Raw genomic sequence first — 20,218 nt, forward strand, 5'->3', positions numbered from 1 at the left:
CATCCGGCTGCCAATTGTGTTCACTCGTTTAACCGCTTCCTGGGCGCTCTGATCGCGTGTAACAAGCCGCGGCTGTCGGCGTTGAAGGGCCCCTCACCAGGTCTGGCTATTTTGAGTTGACAAGTGCAGAACATACATTGCGCGATAACGATTGTGTCTGCAAAGTATTACATCACTACGTGCCACGGAAAGATCTGAAATTTCAAACTGAATGCCGTTTTTCCTTCTCCTTGCGGCCGCCGTTCTCCAAGCTGAACGGTGACGTACTCATGTTCCTGCGCCTACGTATTCGTGTCTGCAGTGCGACGTCGCTCGTGCTGACATGTGACTTCGAGAATTATTCAAGAACACATCTGTTATTTGTGAGATCTGTTGCTTGAATTGACAAATTGAAGTTTAGAGAAATAATAAAACACACAAACTGAATGTCTGCGTGTTTTTTGTTCTACTTCCCACCGAAGCAAGAGAGATGTAGTTCCGCTTCGTCTGCTTGTTCCCACGGTAGTGCAGTCACGTGTGCAGGTACCGAAATTATGCAATTTTCTACCGTGTTGCAGCGCATGATCATGCTCTGCGATCCGCTAGTTTTGCCTGAGTATTCGTCTGGCACTGAATTATACCGCTAGTCATGTTTCCTTGTGCACAGTGTGCAAAATTATGCACTGCGCAAACGAGACCTTGTTTACCGAGGACAGTTAGTGTGCACTGGTGCGACTTATTGAGGATGCTATAAGATTTAGCAGAACCATTAAATAATGTAGGCAGTGACGAAATGTTGCATGTTATTTCCAACACTGAGGACATATAAGTTTTCTATGTGAAGTGCTGCTTACATGACCAATCTCAAATGAGTACAGATGCAGCTTGCACAACTGGGCTGCATGTACTAAGCAGCTGCTCTGTAGTGCTAGCTGTAGCTCTAGCCATAGAAGATGAAAGCAAATGGCCTTTATAGCTAGATCATGTGGGCTTCTTAAAAAATCTAGTGTTGTTGATTTGTAGTGCTTAACCTGTAGGACGCCAGGTGTTTATAAAAGTGAGCACGGCTCGCAGCATAAACAAATCGCAGCCGTTCTGATATCAATAAATGAGACAACTAGTTGAGCATTTCCAAGCCATCTACAGAAAACAAGCACACGAGAAGATGACATGGTGCACCACATGGACAGTGCACATAAATAAATCTGCCATTACCATAGAGTATACACATTAGATTGTCATTAAAAGCTTGCAGTATGCTTCGAATGCTGCACACCCTGTGAAAGAGATGAGTGAAGATGCTTATCGCAATCAAGTTGGCGGCACCAGAACAGGAAACCAAGGGCCTGGTCGCACGGGTAGGCGCCTACTGCTTTCAAGTGCATGTGCCTCACGCCTTTCCTTGTTCACACGGGATCTATCGGCTGAAAAACATATAGTACGATCGCAGTTTGGCGATATAGAAAAAGTTGCTGCCAAAAGATAGCATTTTTCATGAACGTATTAACCGCTAAAACGAAGTGTATTGGGTCATTTTTTGTGTTTTTGACCCAAACATTGGTGCTAGAAAATCTTGCAAAACGGGGTCATATCACTGAGGTTTTTGTTTGAGAAAAGTTTAAAAATAAAGTAAGCTTGGCAAGCAAAGGCATTGATTAAAGGGACCGACAATCAATTTCTAAGGACTTAGTTTTTTAGGGAGCAACGCAAAGCTCACCCTCGGTAGTGTTTACACCTGCAGTGGTTACTTCCAAAGCGCATGGATATTTAGTAAGCAGAATTTTTTTATCTATGTAGCCTCTAAAAAAGTAATAAGAGTCCATCCTCCAGCAACGCTGGGAGCTGAGAGGGATGTCAATAGCCTGCCTCGCAAATTGTAAAAACCTGCCATCGTTCTGCTTTCACAGGAGTGAGTGTAACTGTGGTTAACCACCTACATTTTGACCTTTTCAACCACTTTTGAAGATAATTGATCATTATCTTTGTCTTCTGCATAATAATTTTCAACCCCACTTTTGTACTCTCTCTGTTCAGGTCCTCAATCATTTGTTGTAACTCGTCCCCAGTGTTGCTGAACAGAACCATGTCATCAGCAAATCGAAGGTTGCCAAGATATTCGCCATTGATCCTTACTCCTAAGCCTTCCCAGTTTAATAGCTTGCATACTTCTTCCAAGCATTGTAGTGATTGTGTGTACTCATCTGACTCCTTTGTTTATAGGTATCTTCCTACTTTTCTTGTGGGAAAATTAGGGTGCTTGTGGAATCTCTGTAGATACTTTCCAAGATGTTTATGTAAGCAGCCTGCACTCCTTGATTACGTAATGCCTCTATGACTGCTGGTATGTCTGCTGAATCAAATGCCTTTTGGTAATCTATGAAAGCCATATAGAGGCTGGTTCTACTCTGTGGATTTCTTGATTACCTGATTGATGACATGGATGTGATCCATTGTAGAGTATCTGTTCCTGAAACCTGCCTGTTCCCTTGGTTGACCAAGTGTTGCTCTTATTGCAGTCCAAACCGAAAGAAAGTAAATGTTAAGGAAGGGTTCTATGTAAAAGTAAGATGGTTCTAAAGCAGGTTAAGGTGGCGCAGGTGAAGATAAGGTGGTTCAACAGTGGGGGAGCATCTATTCCCTCAGAAGAACTCATATTTCTTTGACGAGTAAAGTACTTGAAGAAACGTGGAACAGTGTTCCAGTGCTCTTAGATGTCAACCGCTGTTGACCCACTTTTTTTTATCGTCATTCATTGTGTGCAGAGTGGCTGATCCTGGCAAAACAGTGGTGCGCTGGAAGGCTTCCTTAGTTCTCGGCACTGAATCATGGCTGTATGATGATCTAGCTGATAGTGAAATATTTACATTGCACTTGTTACCAAACAGACTGTCACAGGGAAGGTGTATTTGTCTTTGGTTGACAAGAACATTCCTTCTTCTGGGTTTGTGTGAAGCTGTATAGTGCAACCTTAAATTGAAAAATCGCAAATCATTGTTCGTTTGTTCTTTTTACCACTCTCCCGCAACTTCAGCTGACGTTTTATCAGATTTTGTGGCCGCCACTGAAAGGGTAACAACTGACTATCATCATAGGTAGTGATTTCAAGATGGTACCAATTTACTTGGGATCAACATCCTTCACCTTACAGGGGAACATGTGAATTAGATACCGTAATGGTAAATTTTACTAATTATTTATCTCTAACCTAGACAGTGCCGATGCCTACAAGGGGAGACCACATTGATCTTTTTCTAACACACACACCAGACTGTTCTCTTGACGATCATCATATCAGGTATAAGCAATCACTATGTCCTCTGCGAAATGAATGTGACACATGAAAGAACTTACAGCACAAACAACCGACACATTTATAACTACTCTAAGCTAATGTACCTCAAATTATTTCTGCATTAAATCATTACTTTCTTGATTTTGAGGCTCTTTCAGAGTCGCACTTGGTGGCGAATCTCTGGTCCATTGCTGACCTCAAGGCCCAGAAGGGCTTCCTGGATCAAGCTTAGCGGGTCGCAGTGGCCACTGGAGTCTTGGAATAGGGACCCACCCTGCACTGCTCCTTTCCACCATTTTTTTTCCTCATCAATAAAATGTTTATTCCTCCTCTGGTCCATATTCCAAAAAAAAATTATTTGAACTAAGAGACCGCTTTGTTCCCTCTTGGACGTTTACTAGAAAAAAATTCATGCAGGAACTCCTCTGGGAGTTCTCTAAGCATGTGTGAGCATTGTGCCACTTGCTCATCTCCACGCGGCCCGGCGTCGTGATCAACGTTATGAAACTTTATCTGGGACAGTACAAATGAGAGCGTTGCGGCAACACGAAGCGGTGCAGATGGCGGCGCAAGGTGCATTGATAGCACAAAAAAAGTGCCACACTTGGTGGCTCCAGGTCTGCTGACGACGTTCCAATCATTATAAGTCGTTATCCCTATTTAGCGCCTTATTCATCTGTGTCGTGATGATACGTACACAGGCAGCGGCTACATTATGGCATCGTGGCGCGGACCATATCTTGAAAGCGATCTGCAATATGGACAGAGTGTGCCAACTCACGCTGTGTTTTCGCTGCTTGACGTTGAAGAGAGATGCGCGGTTCCACATTTGAAGGCAATCTGTGAAAGTTTTGGCAAGAGCTTTGTGGGCGCTGTGTACCCTATTCGCGTTGAAGCAACAGGCAGCATGAAGGTAAAGCCGCTCGCTGCTGCGGGCTTTATCTTGAAAGCGATCACTTTGTGGAACAGACGGATGGACATTTAAACACTTTTAAAGCATTTAAAAATAAAAGTAAATTGTGGTTCACAAGAAACTGCCTCTTCCGAACAAGCCTGAGTAAAAGAATTTGCCGCCTTTAAAGTCATCTCAAACAGAAATAAATAGTAGAAGGCTTTAGTCAATAACAAACAATGTAAATGCTGCTACGGAGTGCACTAACTCGACCTAACTCATCCCTGGAGTCTAAAATATAAACTCAAGAATTCTGGCAATATGTAAAAAAGAAAGATATTTCTATTACTGCTTTTGCACCCTGTGAATTATTATTAATGTCAACAGAAAGCCGAGCGTTCCAGTTCGTTGGTGTTTTCTCCACCAAGTATTTCTGATGAAGTTGAAGAGCTAGAAAGAAGTCCCATAATAGCCATGGATGATATTGCAATTACAGCACGTAGCATGGAGGTGGTCTTAAGGGGCTTAGATCCTTCAAAGGTAGCTGGACCCGATAGTTTGCCTAGTGCCCTCCTGAAATCTTGTTCTCATCACGTGTCACTCTTCCTAAAGCTAATTTTTGTAAAATCATTGAATGAAGGCTTTGTACCCGAGGACTGGAAAATAACATCCGTTGTACCCATTCATAAGTTAGGTCTTTGAAGGTGAATGTATGCTATAAAGGTTTTAGAGCATATCTTGTATTCATCCATAATCCAGCATGTCGAGACCCATTCGTTGTTAAATCCTTTTCAGCATGGTTTTCGGAAGGGACTCTCCTGTGTAATGCAGTTAAGAGTTCACGCGTGATTTCGCCCTTGCTGTGGATGTACAGTCTACTGTGTATGCCTGGACTTCAGCAAAGCACTTGATGTCATGACTCACAAATTATTAGCGGAGAAATTATAAGTTTATAACACTTCATCTCAGATATGTACATGGATTGCCAAATACTTGTGTTCAAGACAACATATTTTGTTGTCGATGGAGCTCAATCAAGTATCTCGGATGTAATGCATGGTGTGTGCCTTTAAGGCATGGTGTGTGCCAAACAAACCAAGTAATGAAACTCTTTCTTGCAGGAAAACAAAGGGAGAAGAACAGGAGGACACCAACATGGATCTATGACAGCCATTGCCACTCCTGGAGAAAGCTTGTGGCATACCAGTGGCGACATGCTCTGGTCTTGCCTTGACAGGTGTGGCATGTCAAGGCTTTTTGCGAGCCAGTCACTGCACATACAAGCCAACGACATACATCATCACCTTTAATTACTGGCACAAGTTGTTGAAGCCGTGACAGAGTGTACTGCCGACCTGCTTGGTGAAAGGAAAGGCACTTACATTCAAGTGTACTGATTAACATTGCACATAAGAAAAGAAAGTAATAAAAGCCAAGTACTGAATAATACAGTGGTTGCAACACAATTTCCTGATGCATAATAACCCTTCTCCCCCTATCCAGGAGACTTCCGTAACGCAAGGAAACACATGCAGACCACAAAGAACTTTTATTGAGTGACAGATGTCTCATAATATGGCCTTTTCTCCTATATTTTCATATTTTCCCGCATTAAATGTGGGCTCCAAGGCCAGCAGCAGTAACTGTGTGCCAGTCAAGGTAAAAAAATAGGCGAGCACCCTGCTTCTGTGATGGTGCAAAATGAAATGATGGGCCACTCAGTTGGCAGAATCGTTCTTGAGCAGGCTTGGTCTGAAAAGGAGCAGCTACCAAAGCATCCACTGCTCACTGCACTAACAACACTGCTCAGGCAACAAAGTCGTGGAATGTTGGTGCCAGACAAGATGGCTAGGCAGGTGATGTCGGTGCCGAGACTTTTGTCTGCGCACATACAGACGTTGCAGCATTGTGAATCTGAACCTCAAAAAAGTAGGAGCTGGAAGTACACAAGCAAGTGACTTGTAGAGTGTTCCCATCTCACACTAGTCTGGTGAGCTTAGGAGAAATTGTATGCACCATCACTTGCACAATCGATTGGCATAAAAGTAGTTACAAAGCCTCATGAAGACAGCTATATACGTCAACTAACTTGTGAGAATTACACCAGGATGGCGCTTGAGAAATCGCCCAAACCTTACATTGTTTAGTTTCTTGCCCACATTAGGAGGGACGGGCTCCCGCTTCAAAAGGTCTCTCTGCACACTCCACTCCTGCGTCGACCATTGGGAATCATCACTGCAAGACTCTAGTTGTGTTGCCACCGGATGCCGGAGACCTGTCCACGGGAGAGCCTGAGTGCCAGGCCTGTCGCGTCACCATGCACTGATCAAGAAGTGGCCATGCCAGTCGCACTTAGGGTCCCTGCAGGCTTTGTGCCAGCAGTGCTGCCAAGGCCTGGTCACTGTTTCCGCTGGCCTGCCTCAGGGCAGCAACTACCTTGACTCTCTCAAAGCCCAAGGCTACCATCCGGTCCACAGTGGCTGCCGGAAACTCTTCGCTACCACCTGCATGAACACATGGGTTGGTCAGCCATGATGTGTTCCATAGCTCCGAATAGATGGCAACATATAAGTGCAGCCATATCTCTGCTCTTATTCCACTTGAAAGTTTGTGTAAAAGGCTTGTCATGAAAATATACTAGTGCTACAGAGTTCGACAAGACACAGAGCTATCCAAGACAATCATATGAACAGGACAATACCCAACAAGAACTATTCCTAAAGGGGTCCTGAACCACCCCTCGGGCTTGGTGAAACAACACAGTCCACAGATAGCTTACACTGCTGGGAACCTCTTGGACAAATTTTGCAATTGTGTGGTGTGTGCAGTCCCCTATCTCTCAAAAGCTCTATTTTCAACAGAAGCTTGCTCTTCACTCTTTTTCTGGACACTTCCTTTCATAATTTAGCAGAAACACGGCTTACATCAGTCAAGAAGTGTTTGGATGGGTACACTTCTTTCTTCTATTACTGTGTATACTTATTGACACAGTTTAATAAACAGGCTGAAGTAGACAAAAGGCTGCTTAAAAATTTCGGTAATAATTTATGCACTTCCGGAAGAAGCCAACTATCATATGCTCATGCTCGCCGTGGCCACTCTCATAGGAATTAAAGCTGGGCCACCTGGCTTGTCAGTGTCATAGCCATCAGGTCTCAAGAATTTCAACTAGATTACAACACTCAATTAGCCTCGAGCCACACGAAACTTAAGGTCAGACCACACACACGCTTGCCAGCGCGTGCTCGCTCTTGGCCACTCCTGGTTCGACACTTTGGCAAACTTCGTTTCGTATTCAGCTACTGACAGTGTTTCAAAATGTGTAAATTGGATGTGGCTGCTACCCATCGGTCAGGCTGGTGCAGGACAAAGCCGGTCTGCACCACGTAGCATGCCAATATGTGGTGCAGACTAACTGCTACATGTAACTGCATGTAACTGCTACATGGGATTGCATGTAGCAGTTACAACTGTCAACTACATTCACTGCTGTAGTAGGCGGAGCATTGTGGGCATGGCCCACTCTGCCATAGCCATCGCAGTGCAAGTCATTGAAGAAGCAGCAGAAGCACCACGCAGGAAATGAATGTTTCATTGCCAATACTAACTATGCTGAACACATTGAATTACTTTTTGCAGCAAGATATTTTTGAAATACCCTATTTTAACTTCAAATGTATTTCTGGACGTTGATAAAAAGATTCAGGGTCCATTTAAGAGAATAATCTACAACTTACGTAGAGCATAACTGACTTGTATTCGAGCCTAGATTTTCTAATTTGCTCATTTTTGTTTCTTACTTTTCATGAACCTGTGGCCTGCCTCTTGAATAACATATCAGTTTGCACAAGATTCTGTGTGATTATTCTTCATAGGGTGTGCAGCACATCACAGCTACATTATTTCATATGTTTTGTAGGTAGAACATTAGGCACAGAGCAAAGCCAAAAAGAGTAGCTTGCACCACTGTGCACTTAGCCTGAACTTCGAAACCAATGGCAGTGGCACCTGTACATCTACAAGTGCTGTCCAACAATCATTATGCATAGTAGACCACGGCTATTGTAAATAGCTGCTTCTCACACTGTGGCCAACATATCGGGGGCGAGTCCACCACTGGAAAAGCTGGTGCCACCATCGATGTGACGTGGCATGAGGGATCACATGGACACAGCGGCCACGTCTGCAGCTTCAGAAGCGCCGAAGCGAACTGAAAACTAAAGTTTAAAGTCCCACCTCCGATGCAGTTCTAATTAGGTGGTGACGTTTTCCCGCCTTGGGTATCTGCTTGACAGCATTTGAAAGCACTATAATTGGTAGTGGCTGCTTTTGGAGGTGTGCAGCATGGTAGGCTACTGCTTGGTGCCGCAGTGTCGGATGTATGCTACGGAACCTGGTGTCAGCCTTATTAGACACTTTTAGTACTGCTTCATGACTGCTCCATACGTACGCCGCACGCAAGCGCTTTGCAGAACGTAGGAACGCGTGTCACATTAGGGCTTTTAGTACTGCGAAATGCCTACGTACGTAAGCAGGCGAGCGTTAGACGACGGGTGCGTTGGCCGTGTCCGCCCATAAGTAGAACCATCGGTCAAACTATAGTCGCTGTTGAACTCGCCAACGTGATGTAACGTGTGGGGGCCTTCACGCTACGTTGAACTATATTTAGGCCTTTAAGAGACTCTACTTTTAATACGAATGCAATACACGAATCATATCAAGAAAAATGAAGACCGAGTACTTGCTTTCTGAGGCTGGCACGGTCATTTGCGACGAACTGCGCCAACAGAAGGTCGAGCCTTTCGGGCAAACAATGCACACTGAACAATTTCTCAAAAATTACAGGGTCTCTTAAGAGGGGAAGGGTGAAAGCCTACTCTTCTTCCTCTTATCATTTGCCTCTTTCTCTTCTTTCTTTTAGTCATTACTGCTCAAAACAATTCAATTGTGGTCATTACAAGCCGTCGTTAGACATGTTGGTCATATCATAGTCATTACGAGTCATTTACACGAAGGACTATCGCGGACAACATGAGTCTCTTTCCACGTAAGTGTGAGGCTCGGAGCAGGAGCTGTGGCGCTTGAAAGTAGCCTGGGGCCTGACGAACCAACCGACTGAGCTATCTTTCTGGGCAACATCGAAGGGTCACGAGTTCAAATCACCTGTTATGTTCCTTTTTTTTTCTGCCCCTTTTTCTTTCTTTTTTTTTTTCTTTTAATGTCTTTTCCTTTATTTTATCACTGTACGGGAACCCTCCTAAAAAAAAAAAATATATATTTATATAGATCTTCAAATATTTATGGCCTCACACTCACATGTGCAGGTCAGAAATACCAGGTTCTCTAGCCGAGTGCCATCCATGCGGTATAACCGAGCTCAGATTGGTCCACCTTGACTGACCAAGTAGGGCACCACTGTAGGTTAAATGAGGCGTACAACTCCTGCGGAACCCGCCGTGGTTGCTCAGTGGTTATGGTGTTAGACTGCTGAGCACGAGGTCGCGGGATCGGACCCCGACCACGGCGGCCGCATTTCGATGGGGGCGAAATGCGAAAACACCCGTGTACTTAGAATTAGGTGCACGTTAAAGAACCCCAGGTGGTCGAAATTTTCGGAGTCCTCCACTACGGCGTGCATAATCAGAAAGTGGTTTTGTCACGTAAAACCCCATAAATTAATTTTTAATTTAACTCCTACGGGGACGGTAGAGTATCCGTCTCCAGTGCAAGAGGACCGTGATTCAAATCCCGGTGCCGCGCTATTCTCCACCGGAAAATACAAAAAAAAAAAAAACGTGTGTTGAGAAAATTGCACAAACAGGCCTCGAGTGCGGCCTGATCCCGGTGACCAGAACCGGTAACGCACTCTCTCACCAGAGCAGGATTGGCCACCCTGGTGCAGTACTTGGCCACAACCTCCTATATGAATACAACAATCAAACCCCGGCCCTCAGTCCCCAGCAGCCGCAAAGCAACTGACCACGGCGGCGGTCAGATCTGTGACGCTGCAGAGGGTGCTAAGAATACCTGGCTCCGGACAGGCCGCCATTGGAATCTGAACCTGGCAACGTTTAACGTTAGAACGCTATCTAGTGAGGCGAGTCTAGCAGTGTTATTGGAGGAATTAGAGGGTAGTAAATGGGATATAATAGGGCTCAGTGAGGTTAGGAGGACAAAAGAAGCATATACAGTGCTAAAAAGCGGGCATGTACTGTGCTACCGGGGCTTAGCGGAGAGACGAGAACTAGGAGTCGGATTCCTGATTAATAAGGAAATAGCTGGTAACATACAGGAATTCTATAGCATTAACGAGAGGGTGGCATGTCTTGTTGTGAAACTTAATAAGAGGTACAAAATGAAGGTTGTTCAGGTCTACGCTCCTACATCTAGTCATGATGACCAGGAAGTCGAAAGCTTTTATGAAGACGTAGAATTGGCGATGGGTAAAGTCAAAACAAGATACACTATACTGATGGGCGACTTCAATGCCAGGGTAGGCAAGAAGCAGGCTGGAGACAAGTCAGTGGGGGAATATGGCATAGGCTCTAGGAATAGCAGAGGAGAATTATTAGTAGAGTTTGCAGAACAGAATAATATGCGTATAATGAATACCTTTTTCCGCAAGCGGGTTAGCCGAAAGTGGACGTGGAGGAGCCCGAATGGTGAGACTAGAAATGAAATCGACTTCATACTCTGCGCGAACCCTGGCATCATTCAAGATGTAGACGTGCTCGGCAAGGTACGCTGCAGTGACCACAGGATGGTAAGAACTCGAATTAGCCTAGACTTGAGGAGGGAACGAAAGAAACTGGTACACAAGAAGCCAATCAATGAGTTAGCGGTAAGAGGGAAACTAGAGGAATTCCGGATCAAACTACAGAACAGGTATTCGGCTTTAACTCAGGAAGAGGACCTTAGTGTTGAAGCAATGAACGACAATCTCATGGGCATCATTAAGGAGTGCGCAACAGAAGTCGGTGGTAACGCCGTTAGACAGGAAACCAGTAAGCTATCGCAGGAGACGAAAGATCTGATCAAGAAACGCCAATGTATGAAAGCCTCTAATCCTACAGCTAGAATAGAACTGGCAGAACTTTCTAAGTTAATCAACAAGCGTAAGACAGCGGACATCAGGAACTATAATATGGATAGAATTGAACAGGCTCTCAGGAACGGAGGAAGCCTAAAAACAGTGAAGAAGAAACTAGGAATAGGCAAGAATCAGATGTGTGCGTTAAGAGACAAAGCCGGCAATATCGTTACTAATATGGACGAGATAGTTCAAGTGGCTGAGGAGTTCTATAGAGATTTATACAGTACCAGTGGCACCCACGACGATAGTGGAAGAGAGAATAGCCTAGAGGAATTCGAAATCCCACAGGTAATGCCAGAAGAAGTAAAGAAAGCCTTAGGAGCTATGCAAAAGGGGAAGGCAGCTGGGGAGGATCAGGTAACAGCAGATTTGTTGAAGGATGGTGGTCAGATTGTTCTAGAGAAACTGGCCACCCTGTATACGCAATGCCTCATAACCTCGAGCGTACCGGAATCTTGGAAGAACGCTAACATAATCCTAATCCATAAGAAAGGGGACGCCAAAGACTTGAAAAATTATAGACCGATCAGCTTACTGTCCGTTGCCTACAAAGTATTTACTAAGGTAATCGCAAATAGAATCAGGAACACCTTAGACTTCTGTCAGCCAAAGGACCAGGCAGGATTCCGTAAAGGCTACTCAACAATAGACCATATTCACACTATCAATCAAGTGATAGAGAAATGTGCAGAATATAACCAACCCTTATATATAGCTTTCATTGATTACGAGAAAGCGTTTGATTCAGTCGAAACCTCAGCAGCCATGGAGGCATTACGGAATCAGGGTGTAGATGAGCCATATGTAAAAATACTGGAAGATATCTATAGCGGCTCCACAGCCACCGTAGTCCTCCACAAAGAAAGCAACAAAATCCCTATAAAGAAAGGCGTCAGACAGGGAGATACGATATCTCCAATGCTATTCACAGCATGTTTACAGGAGGTATTCAGAGGCCTGGAGTGGGAAGAATTGGGGATAAAAGTCGATGGAGAATACCTTAGCAACTTGCGATTCGCTGATGATATTGCCTTGCTTAGTAACTCAGGAGACCAATTGCAATGCATGCTCACTGACCTGGAGAGGCAAAGCAGAAGGGTGGGTCTGAAAATTAATCTGCAGAAAACTAAAGTACTGTTTAACAGTCTCGGAAGAGAACAGCAGTTTACGATAGGTAGCGAAACACTGGAAGTGGTAAGGGAATACATCTACTTAGGGCAGGTAGTGACCACGGATCCGGATCATGAGACTGAAATAACCAGAAGAATAAGAATGGGTTGGGGTGCGTTTGGCAGGCATTCTCAAATCATGAACAGTAGGTTGCCACTATCCCTCAAAAGGAAAGTGTACAACAGCTGTGTGTTACCAGTACTCACATATGGGGCAGAAACCTGGAGGCTTACGAAAAGGGTTCTGCTGAAATTGAGAACGACGCAACGAGCTATGGAAAGAAGAATGATGGGTGTAACGTTAAGGGATAAGAAAAGAGCAGATTGGGTGAGGCAACAAACGCGGGTAAACGACATCTTAGTTGAAATCAAGAAAAAGAAATGGGCATGGGCCGGACATGTAATGAGGAGGGAAGATAACCGATGGTCACTAAGAGCTACGGACTGGATTCCAAGAGAAGGGAAGCGTAGCAGGGGACGGCAGAGAGTTAGGTGGGCAGATGACATTAAGACGTTTGCAGGGACAACATGGCCACAATTAGTACATGACCGGGGTAGTTGGAGAAGTATGGGAGAGGCCTTTGCCCTGCAGTGGGCGTAACTAGGCTGATGATGATGATGATGACGAGTCATTTCAGTCATAAGTCGTGACTGGTCATTACTAAGCATTTTATTCATTTTGTAGTCATTACAAGTCATATTAGTCATCATTAGTCATTACTGCTCACTACTAAGCATCTTTAGTCATTTGTAATCAACAGTGGTCATCGCAAGCCGTCAGACATGTTGGTCATATCATAGTCATCAGTAGTCATTACTGGTCATTATTAAGCATTTTTAGTAATTTCTAATCAATTGTAGCCATTACAATTAGTAGTTAGACATATTGGTCATTAGCAGTCATTTCAGTCATTAGTCATTACTGCTCACTAGTAAGCATTTTTAGTCATTTGTAATCAATTGTGGTCATTACAAGCCGTCGTTAGACATATTAGTCATTTCAGTCATTACTACTCATTACTTGACATTTCTAGTCATTTCTAATCAATTTTGGTCATTACAAGCCATCATTAGACATACTGGTCATTTTGGAGTCATTAGTAGTCATTAGTCATTACTAGTAATTATTAACCTCTACCAATCTCTATTATAATGTTATCATTCACTAACTGTCATTATCTATCATTCTTCATTCTTTAATCTGTCTTCATATGGCGTGATGACGCTTCGGCGGACACTCCGGCGGTCAGGTCTGCCGACACAAACCTCACCATGAGCCTAAAAAGGCTTTCACCTTAAAAACAAAGTTCCTATTTTTGCTATGCGTTCCCACCGTGCAGGATCTGGGAATGGCTTCTGCACCTTCATGCAGCAATGCCAAATCGTAGGCCATTAAATAGTACAACCTTCCACTGGTCGCCTTTGACGCTGCCATATTGCGAAACTCTTTTCTCTTGCGCTCTCCCGAACAAACGAGAACCACAAGAGCAGCACGCAAGGCTCCCTACATACGCACACAAGAATCGGATGTGTGTGTAAGCAGCGGCCGCATACACATCACATACTGTTTGTGTTGCGTTCTGCACATGCGCACTTTGCAGAACGTAGCGATCTTACGCGCACAATGCCCTTGTATATGCAACGTACACAGTACTAAAACTCTATTCACACGTAGCCGCAGAACAAGAAGCTGCATGAAGCTTGGCTCGCGAAACTTAGAACTGGCAAACAGCCATCGGCTACAACTCTAGTATCCAGCGAGCACAGACGCAAGGAAGATTTCTGCTACGGTATCGCGACTGCGATGTTCGGTGAGTAGCAGAAAACGCGCACTGAGACGCTCGCTCGCGCCCACTGTCCGGCTAATGTCATGACGCTTTGTGGGTCTATGAACTTGTTGATACTAGATTCTGGCAAATTCACTGGAATGGAAAGGGAGCGGTAAGAAGCGCATTAAAAATAAGGCATGGCACATGGTCATGTTTTATGAATGAATGTACTGCATTACGAAAAAGCAGTGGGAAATCGCACGCTGAGAAAACCGATGAAGATACAGTGCGACGAAACTTGAGAAATAATATTCAAACATCCAAGAATTAAAAAAAAGAAAAGAATGAATTGTCGCGACGGCACATCACAGTCGCCATAGGCGTCGAAGTCTATAACGAAATTATTATTTCGTTATATTTCTCTGATAGCGTCCACGCAACAATGGATGCTTGTGTACTGTCAAATGCTCATATTCTGCGGCCTAAAGCTCATGGCACGGTGCGAAAATGCGCTCGCAGCGAAAGCAGAACATTGTGCGCGGCATGGAGACATGCAGTCGGTCGCTACGAACCCATGCGATCACTGATTTGAGGCTTCATTCGGTTATACAGAGAGCCCACTATAAGAACATATTTCACATAGTTTGCTCTCAGCGTTTGCCTTCACGCAAGAAGCCGGTTCGGGAGACTCCTTTGCGGTGACTGCGCGCTGTGGCATTCATTCACTGTACGTATTCGGTAAAAAGAGAGAGTCTGTAAATGATTTTGTGCTTCCAGTTTGCCCAAGATTATTATTTTGACAGTAAAGAACTTCCCTCGTTTTGAGCGTATACTTACAGAAATATCTAGGAGGGATGCCGCGTGGTGTTTTTATTGAGCGTGCCGCGTTATCCCTCATACAACGCAAGGGAGCACTTTGGACAGATAGCGACTCCGTAAGTCCTCGCCCCCACTACCCAAGGGTCGTCAAGAGAAGGAAAGGGTCCATGCAGACTGCTAGAGGACCCTCAAAAGTGTGAGGAAGGCATAAGGGATTGTCAAGTGCTTGTCGTGTCCTTATTCAGCACAAATAAATTTTGTCAACTAACTAGGCCCGCACCAAGCTCTGCTGCATAGAACTGCTTAAGAAGGACTGCGTTCTACTATAAGAAAGATTGCATTCTACTAAACATCACCGTATTTACTTGAATGTAATGCAACCACGAATGTAACGTGAGGGTGGACTTTTCAGTCTGTGAATTAGAAAAAAATAAAACTGCGAATGTAATGCGAGATGAACGGAAAGACAAATGGTTTCTCTTTCTCAAGGAATCAATTCGGACACGAGTTCTCTTCACTTGTCATCGTCATCTGAGAAGGGGACGAGGCTTTCCTTGGTTGGTATACTCAGGCAATCACATTAGGAAATAGTTTCACTTTTGCGAAAATTCACGTGACTCTGCACTGAAAGCGTCCCTGACAAGTGTTTCTGGCGCTATGTCAAGCTCATTATTGGTGCCAAGAGCGCTGTTGGCCGTATACATTGTGGGGTTCGGTGCAGAAACGAGTGAAGTCTTGCAAGAGCAAAACTATTTCCGAAAGTGATCACACGAGAATCAACTCATCCGTGCCGTCGAACTCGTTTGAGATTAGGTACTTCTTAAAAGACCGCAAAACCGTTTCTTTTGGGGGCAGTACCAGGCCACTATGAGGCCCTTCCGACCGGCCCCTCATTTACAAAGGGCCTCCCATTGGTGCTGCCGTACGAGAATCGTCAACTCATTGACGTCGACCCGCAGCGAAGTTTCCCAGCTCCTCGGCCATCAAACTTGCTCGTTTCTCAAAGCGGCCCTCATACCGAATGCTCTGCGTCGCCATAATGTTGTGAATGAATGTAGACAAGGCGCGAAAGGCCGCAGGGTAATGCAGCACCGTAACCGTAACACTGGTCACAAGCATAGCGAAAATGGCATCGATTGCAACAAAAAAGTTTTGAGTTTGGTTGACTTTATGGATTGAGTCGAGACGTAAGCGCACGGGTTGTCAACATAATGTTGAAATCTGCAGAACTTAGAATACTTCTTTTAAAATCATAAATGTTGCCATCATTCAAATCTAACGCGAAGGTCGCGTTCAGGCAACAAAAATCATGAAAAAAAAGTCGCGTTACAAACGAGTAAATACGGTACTTTTATTTGTTAGTGATTATGGCTCAAAAAGCAAGCTGGAGAGGCAGGCTGGAGACAAGTCAGTGGCATAGGTTCTAGGTAGAGCAGGGGAGTTATTAGTAGAGTTTGCAGAACGGAATAATATGCAGATAATGAATACCTTCTTCTGCAAGTGGGACAGCCGAAAGTGGACGTGGAGGGGCTCGAATGGCGAGACTAGAAATGAAATAGACTTCACACTCTGCGTTAATCTTGGCATCATACAAAATGTGAACGTGCTCGGCAAGGTGCGCTGCAGTGACCATAGGATGGTAAGAACTCGAATTAGCCTAGACTTGACGAGGGAACAGAAGAAACTGGTACATAAGAAGCCGATCAATGAGTTGTATAAGGGAAAATAGAGGAATTCTGGATCAAGCTACAGAACAGGTATTCGGCTTTAACTCGGGAAGAGGACCTTAGTGTTGAAGCAATGAACAACAATCTTTGGTAGCAACTACATGAAAGCAACCTTAACTACTTGAACTACAACTACATGAAAGCGATCTGCAGATGCGACGACTCCGGAGTTGGTCGACTCACAATTGGCCTGCCGCAGCGTGCGTTGCTGCTTTGTCCTTCCCGCACGCCACTCGGAACCCTGATCACGATAAGAACCTGGTACTTCCATAGCGTGCACACAACCTGTAGCAAGTGCCAGAGGAGGTCAAATCAGCGCGATTCGCATGGCCATGGCATCCAATCCAATTTTGACAACAGTTATTTCCGAAAAAAAAAAAAAAAATGTGTATAAGACTCACCGACCAAAAGTTTAGAAAAAAAACTGCGACTTATACACTGGAAGATATGGTATATCATCAAAATTGGAGATGACATTACCCTGTGTATTGTTCACTGCATGGATGTTGCCTTGTCCTAAACAAAGTTTTCTTCTCACTGATTTCCTGCCGAGGACATTTTTTACTGCATCCTCAATTTTTCTCGCGTTATAATTTCGAATATCCCTTACTTTCTTCTTGATCAGTTTTGACAATTTAACAAATTCTATCCGATCTCTTGAGTTAGACACTTTCATGCTTTGTCGTTTCTTTATTAGGTCCTTTGTTAGTTGGGAGAGCTTATCTACTGGTTCCCCTGGCATCTTACCTCCCACTTCAATTGCTGCTTCTGAAGTCAGCTTACTTATGGTTTCATTCATTACTTCTATGTTATCTTCATATTCTTGTTCTAAAGCAGCATATTTGTTTGCAAGCACCAACCTGAATTCCTCTAGTTTTGCCCTTACTGCATCTAGGTTGGCCTGTTTCTTCTTGACCAACTTTACTCTTTCTCTCTTCAAATTCAGGTGAATCCTAACCCTCAACCTATCATCACAGCACTTTACCCTACTTAACACTTCTACATCCTGCACTATGCTGGGATCACCAGAGAGTGTGAAATCTATTTCATTTCTGGTTTCTCCATTAGGGCTTTTTCGAGTCCTTTTCCTGTTACTGCGCTTCCTGAAGAAGGTATTCATTATTCAGAGTCTATTCCTTTCTGCGAATTTTACCAACATCTCTCCTCTAGTGTTCCTAGAATCAATGCCGTAGCTGCCAATTGCTTGTTCCCCAGCATGCTTTTCCCCCACTTTTGCGTTGAAATCGTCCATGACTACAGTCACGGATGATTTGAATCAAAGTTTGCACCTTTCTCATTGCTAATTCAACACTGCGGTAACCCATGAACATGACAAGCAAGCTGTTTCCTTCAGTGCGCATGTGCGCACACTTTCTGTCACACCTTCCCTCTCCCCTTACCTTTTGTTTATATATCCATGCGTGAATAAACCCGGCGTTCTTCGGCTGGAACGAGTGTCTCGTTTACTACGGTACGGGCGTTGCCTCCGCCCGTCAACCATCGTAACAGTGGCGACGAGAACCCCCACGGATACGCAACAACGACCGGGCACCAGCCACGACACGAAGACGCCAATCAGCCCAGCTGCGGCCATGGCCCTGAAGCTTCCGGATCTTTTAGGGGACACAGATAAGTGGCACGCATATCTCGTAAAAGTCGACGCTCACTTTGAAGCAAACGAGGTTACAGACGACGCCAAGAAGAGAGCCTTGTTGGTTGCAGCGTTAGGATCTAGGACCGTGGAGATTCTTTGCGGTAGAGTAGCACCTGGAAAACCGAGCTCGCTAAGCTATGAAGAAGTCGTTTCAACCTTGAATGAGCACTATGATCCGTCTCCTAACGAGATATCAGAAAGGTTCAAATTCTTTCATCGAAGCCAACAAGAAGGAGAGTCTATGCAGGTGTTTATCGTAGAGATTCGTAGAATAGCCCATAACTGCAATTTCTGTTCGATGTTGCAGCAAACGCTGAGGGATCTCATCGTTTGCGGAGTGCAGTCGAAAAACTTGCAGAAACAGCTACTAGCGAAGAAGGATTTGACTCTTGCGGAAGCCGAAGCACTTGCTCTAGCAGCTGAAAGCGCATAGCTAGGTTCGCAACAGATAAACAGTCAAGGTGACGCCATCGATGGGCTCAACTTTCAGCGGAAAGGGGAACCCGCAATATCAAGTAATGAACCGAGTATGTCAGCGTAACAATGTAGCTGCTGTGGCAGACAAGGGCATCAAGCCATTGCGTGCTCGCTGCGAAGGCGCCGGTGTTACAAATGCGGGCGACAAGGTCACTTGGTGCGAGTATGTTTGCAAACAGTTCTCGCCCATCGAACCTTGGCAATAACCGAATGTTGAGCTGAAATTGAAGACTGCGGCAGCAATGTATTGCAAATATGGTCAGTAAAAAGTAATGAATGTCTGGTTCCACCCATACAGAAACTTGTCACGTGGAATGGAATTCCACTGAAAATGATAATCGACACCGGTTCGCCTGTCTGCGCGGTGCCTAAAGCAATATACGAAGCTCATCGTCATAAGTGGCCACCGTTTTGTGAGGCTGCGCTAACCCTTTCATGTTACCTTGGAAAGCTACCAGTGCTGGGCGTTCTGCAAATGCAAGCTTCTTATAAGTCTGCGACAGTTGACTGCAATCTCGTAGTGTTGAACTGCGAAGGCCCTAGCCTTTGTGGCCGTGACTTATTGCAGGAACTCGAAATAAAAGGGGCGCCACTTCTTCAGATCACGTCGCAGTCAACCGAAGTGAAGCTGGAGAGCCAAGGAGCAGCACCCGTGATGAAGCAGTGCGCTGAACTTTTCACGGGGGGCTTGGGACTCATCAAGGGGCCACCCGCACGGCTGCATATAAAGAACGGAGCAACACCAAGGTTCTGCAAGGCAAGAAATGTTCCGTTCGCTCTGTTAGACAAGGTCTCCGCCGAGTTAGACAGACTCATGGCTGTAGGCATTATCTCGCCTGTTTCCTATGCGGAATGGTCCACCCCTGTGGTTCCCGTATTGAAAAGCGATGGGACAGTTTGCATCTGTGGAGATTTTAAAGTAACACTGAACCCAGTTTGTGAAATGGAAAGGTATCCTCTACCCGTAGTGGACGACATTTTCACTACGCTTCGCGGGGGACAGCAGTTCAGCATCTTGGATTTACGCGATGCCTACAACCAAATTCTTCTAGACGAAGATTTGCATAAATTAGCTGTTATAAACATGCACAAGGGCCTCTTCAACTATAATCGACTGCCATTTGGAATCACATCCCCACCTGCGATTTTTCAAAGAACGATTGAGTATGTTCTGCAAGGTCTTCCAGGGGTTCAAGCGTACTTAGATGATGTCTTAATAGCAGATGCGAAGGATCAGCCAAATACGAATCTGCAAGCAGTTCTGCAGCGTTTCAGGGAATACGGCGTCAAGCTCCGGGTGGACAAGTGCCAACTAGGCAAACCGTCCGTTACGTATCTAAGACATAG

The 20,218-nt window shown here is 44.8% G+C and overlaps 2 protein-coding genes across 8 annotated transcripts in view; one reads left to right on the forward strand and one right to left on the reverse strand.

Moving 5' to 3' along the window:
- LOC126524296 (uncharacterized) overlaps nucleotides 1-5,610 on the forward strand; it is a 105,764-nt gene extending 100,154 nt beyond the window's left edge. For all 5 annotated transcript variants that reach the window (XR_008610968.2, XM_055067228.2, XM_050172635.3 and 2 more), the window contains one exon: nucleotides 5,285-5,610. Coding sequence is in view for 4 of the 5 variants with exons in the window: in XM_055067228.2 (XP_054923203.2) it covers nucleotides 5,285-5,330 (46 nt within the window). In the remaining variant the exon portion in view is untranslated. The remainder of the gene's footprint in view (nucleotides 1-5,284) is intronic.
- rngo (DNA damage inducible 1 homolog rngo) overlaps nucleotides 5,453-20,218 on the reverse strand; it is a 132,905-nt gene continuing 118,139 nt past the window's right edge. For 2 of the 3 annotated variants that reach the window (XM_072287416.1, XM_072287415.1), the window contains 2 exons: nucleotides 16,924-17,025; nucleotides 5,453-6,667 (listed from right to left, as the gene is read on the reverse strand). In XM_072287416.1, coding sequence (XP_072143517.1) covers nucleotides 6,516-6,667; nucleotides 16,924-17,025 — 254 coding nt within the window. In that variant the 3' untranslated portion in view covers nucleotides 5,453-6,515. The remainder of the gene's footprint in view (nucleotides 6,668-16,923; nucleotides 17,026-20,218) is intronic. The other variant, XM_050172625.3, reaches the window with a different exon arrangement.

This window comes from Dermacentor andersoni, chromosome 3, assembly GCF_023375885.2.
Source record: "Dermacentor andersoni chromosome 3, qqDerAnde1_hic_scaffold, whole genome shotgun sequence".
NCBI lineage: Eukaryota > Metazoa > Arthropoda > Arachnida > Ixodida > Ixodidae > Dermacentor > Dermacentor andersoni.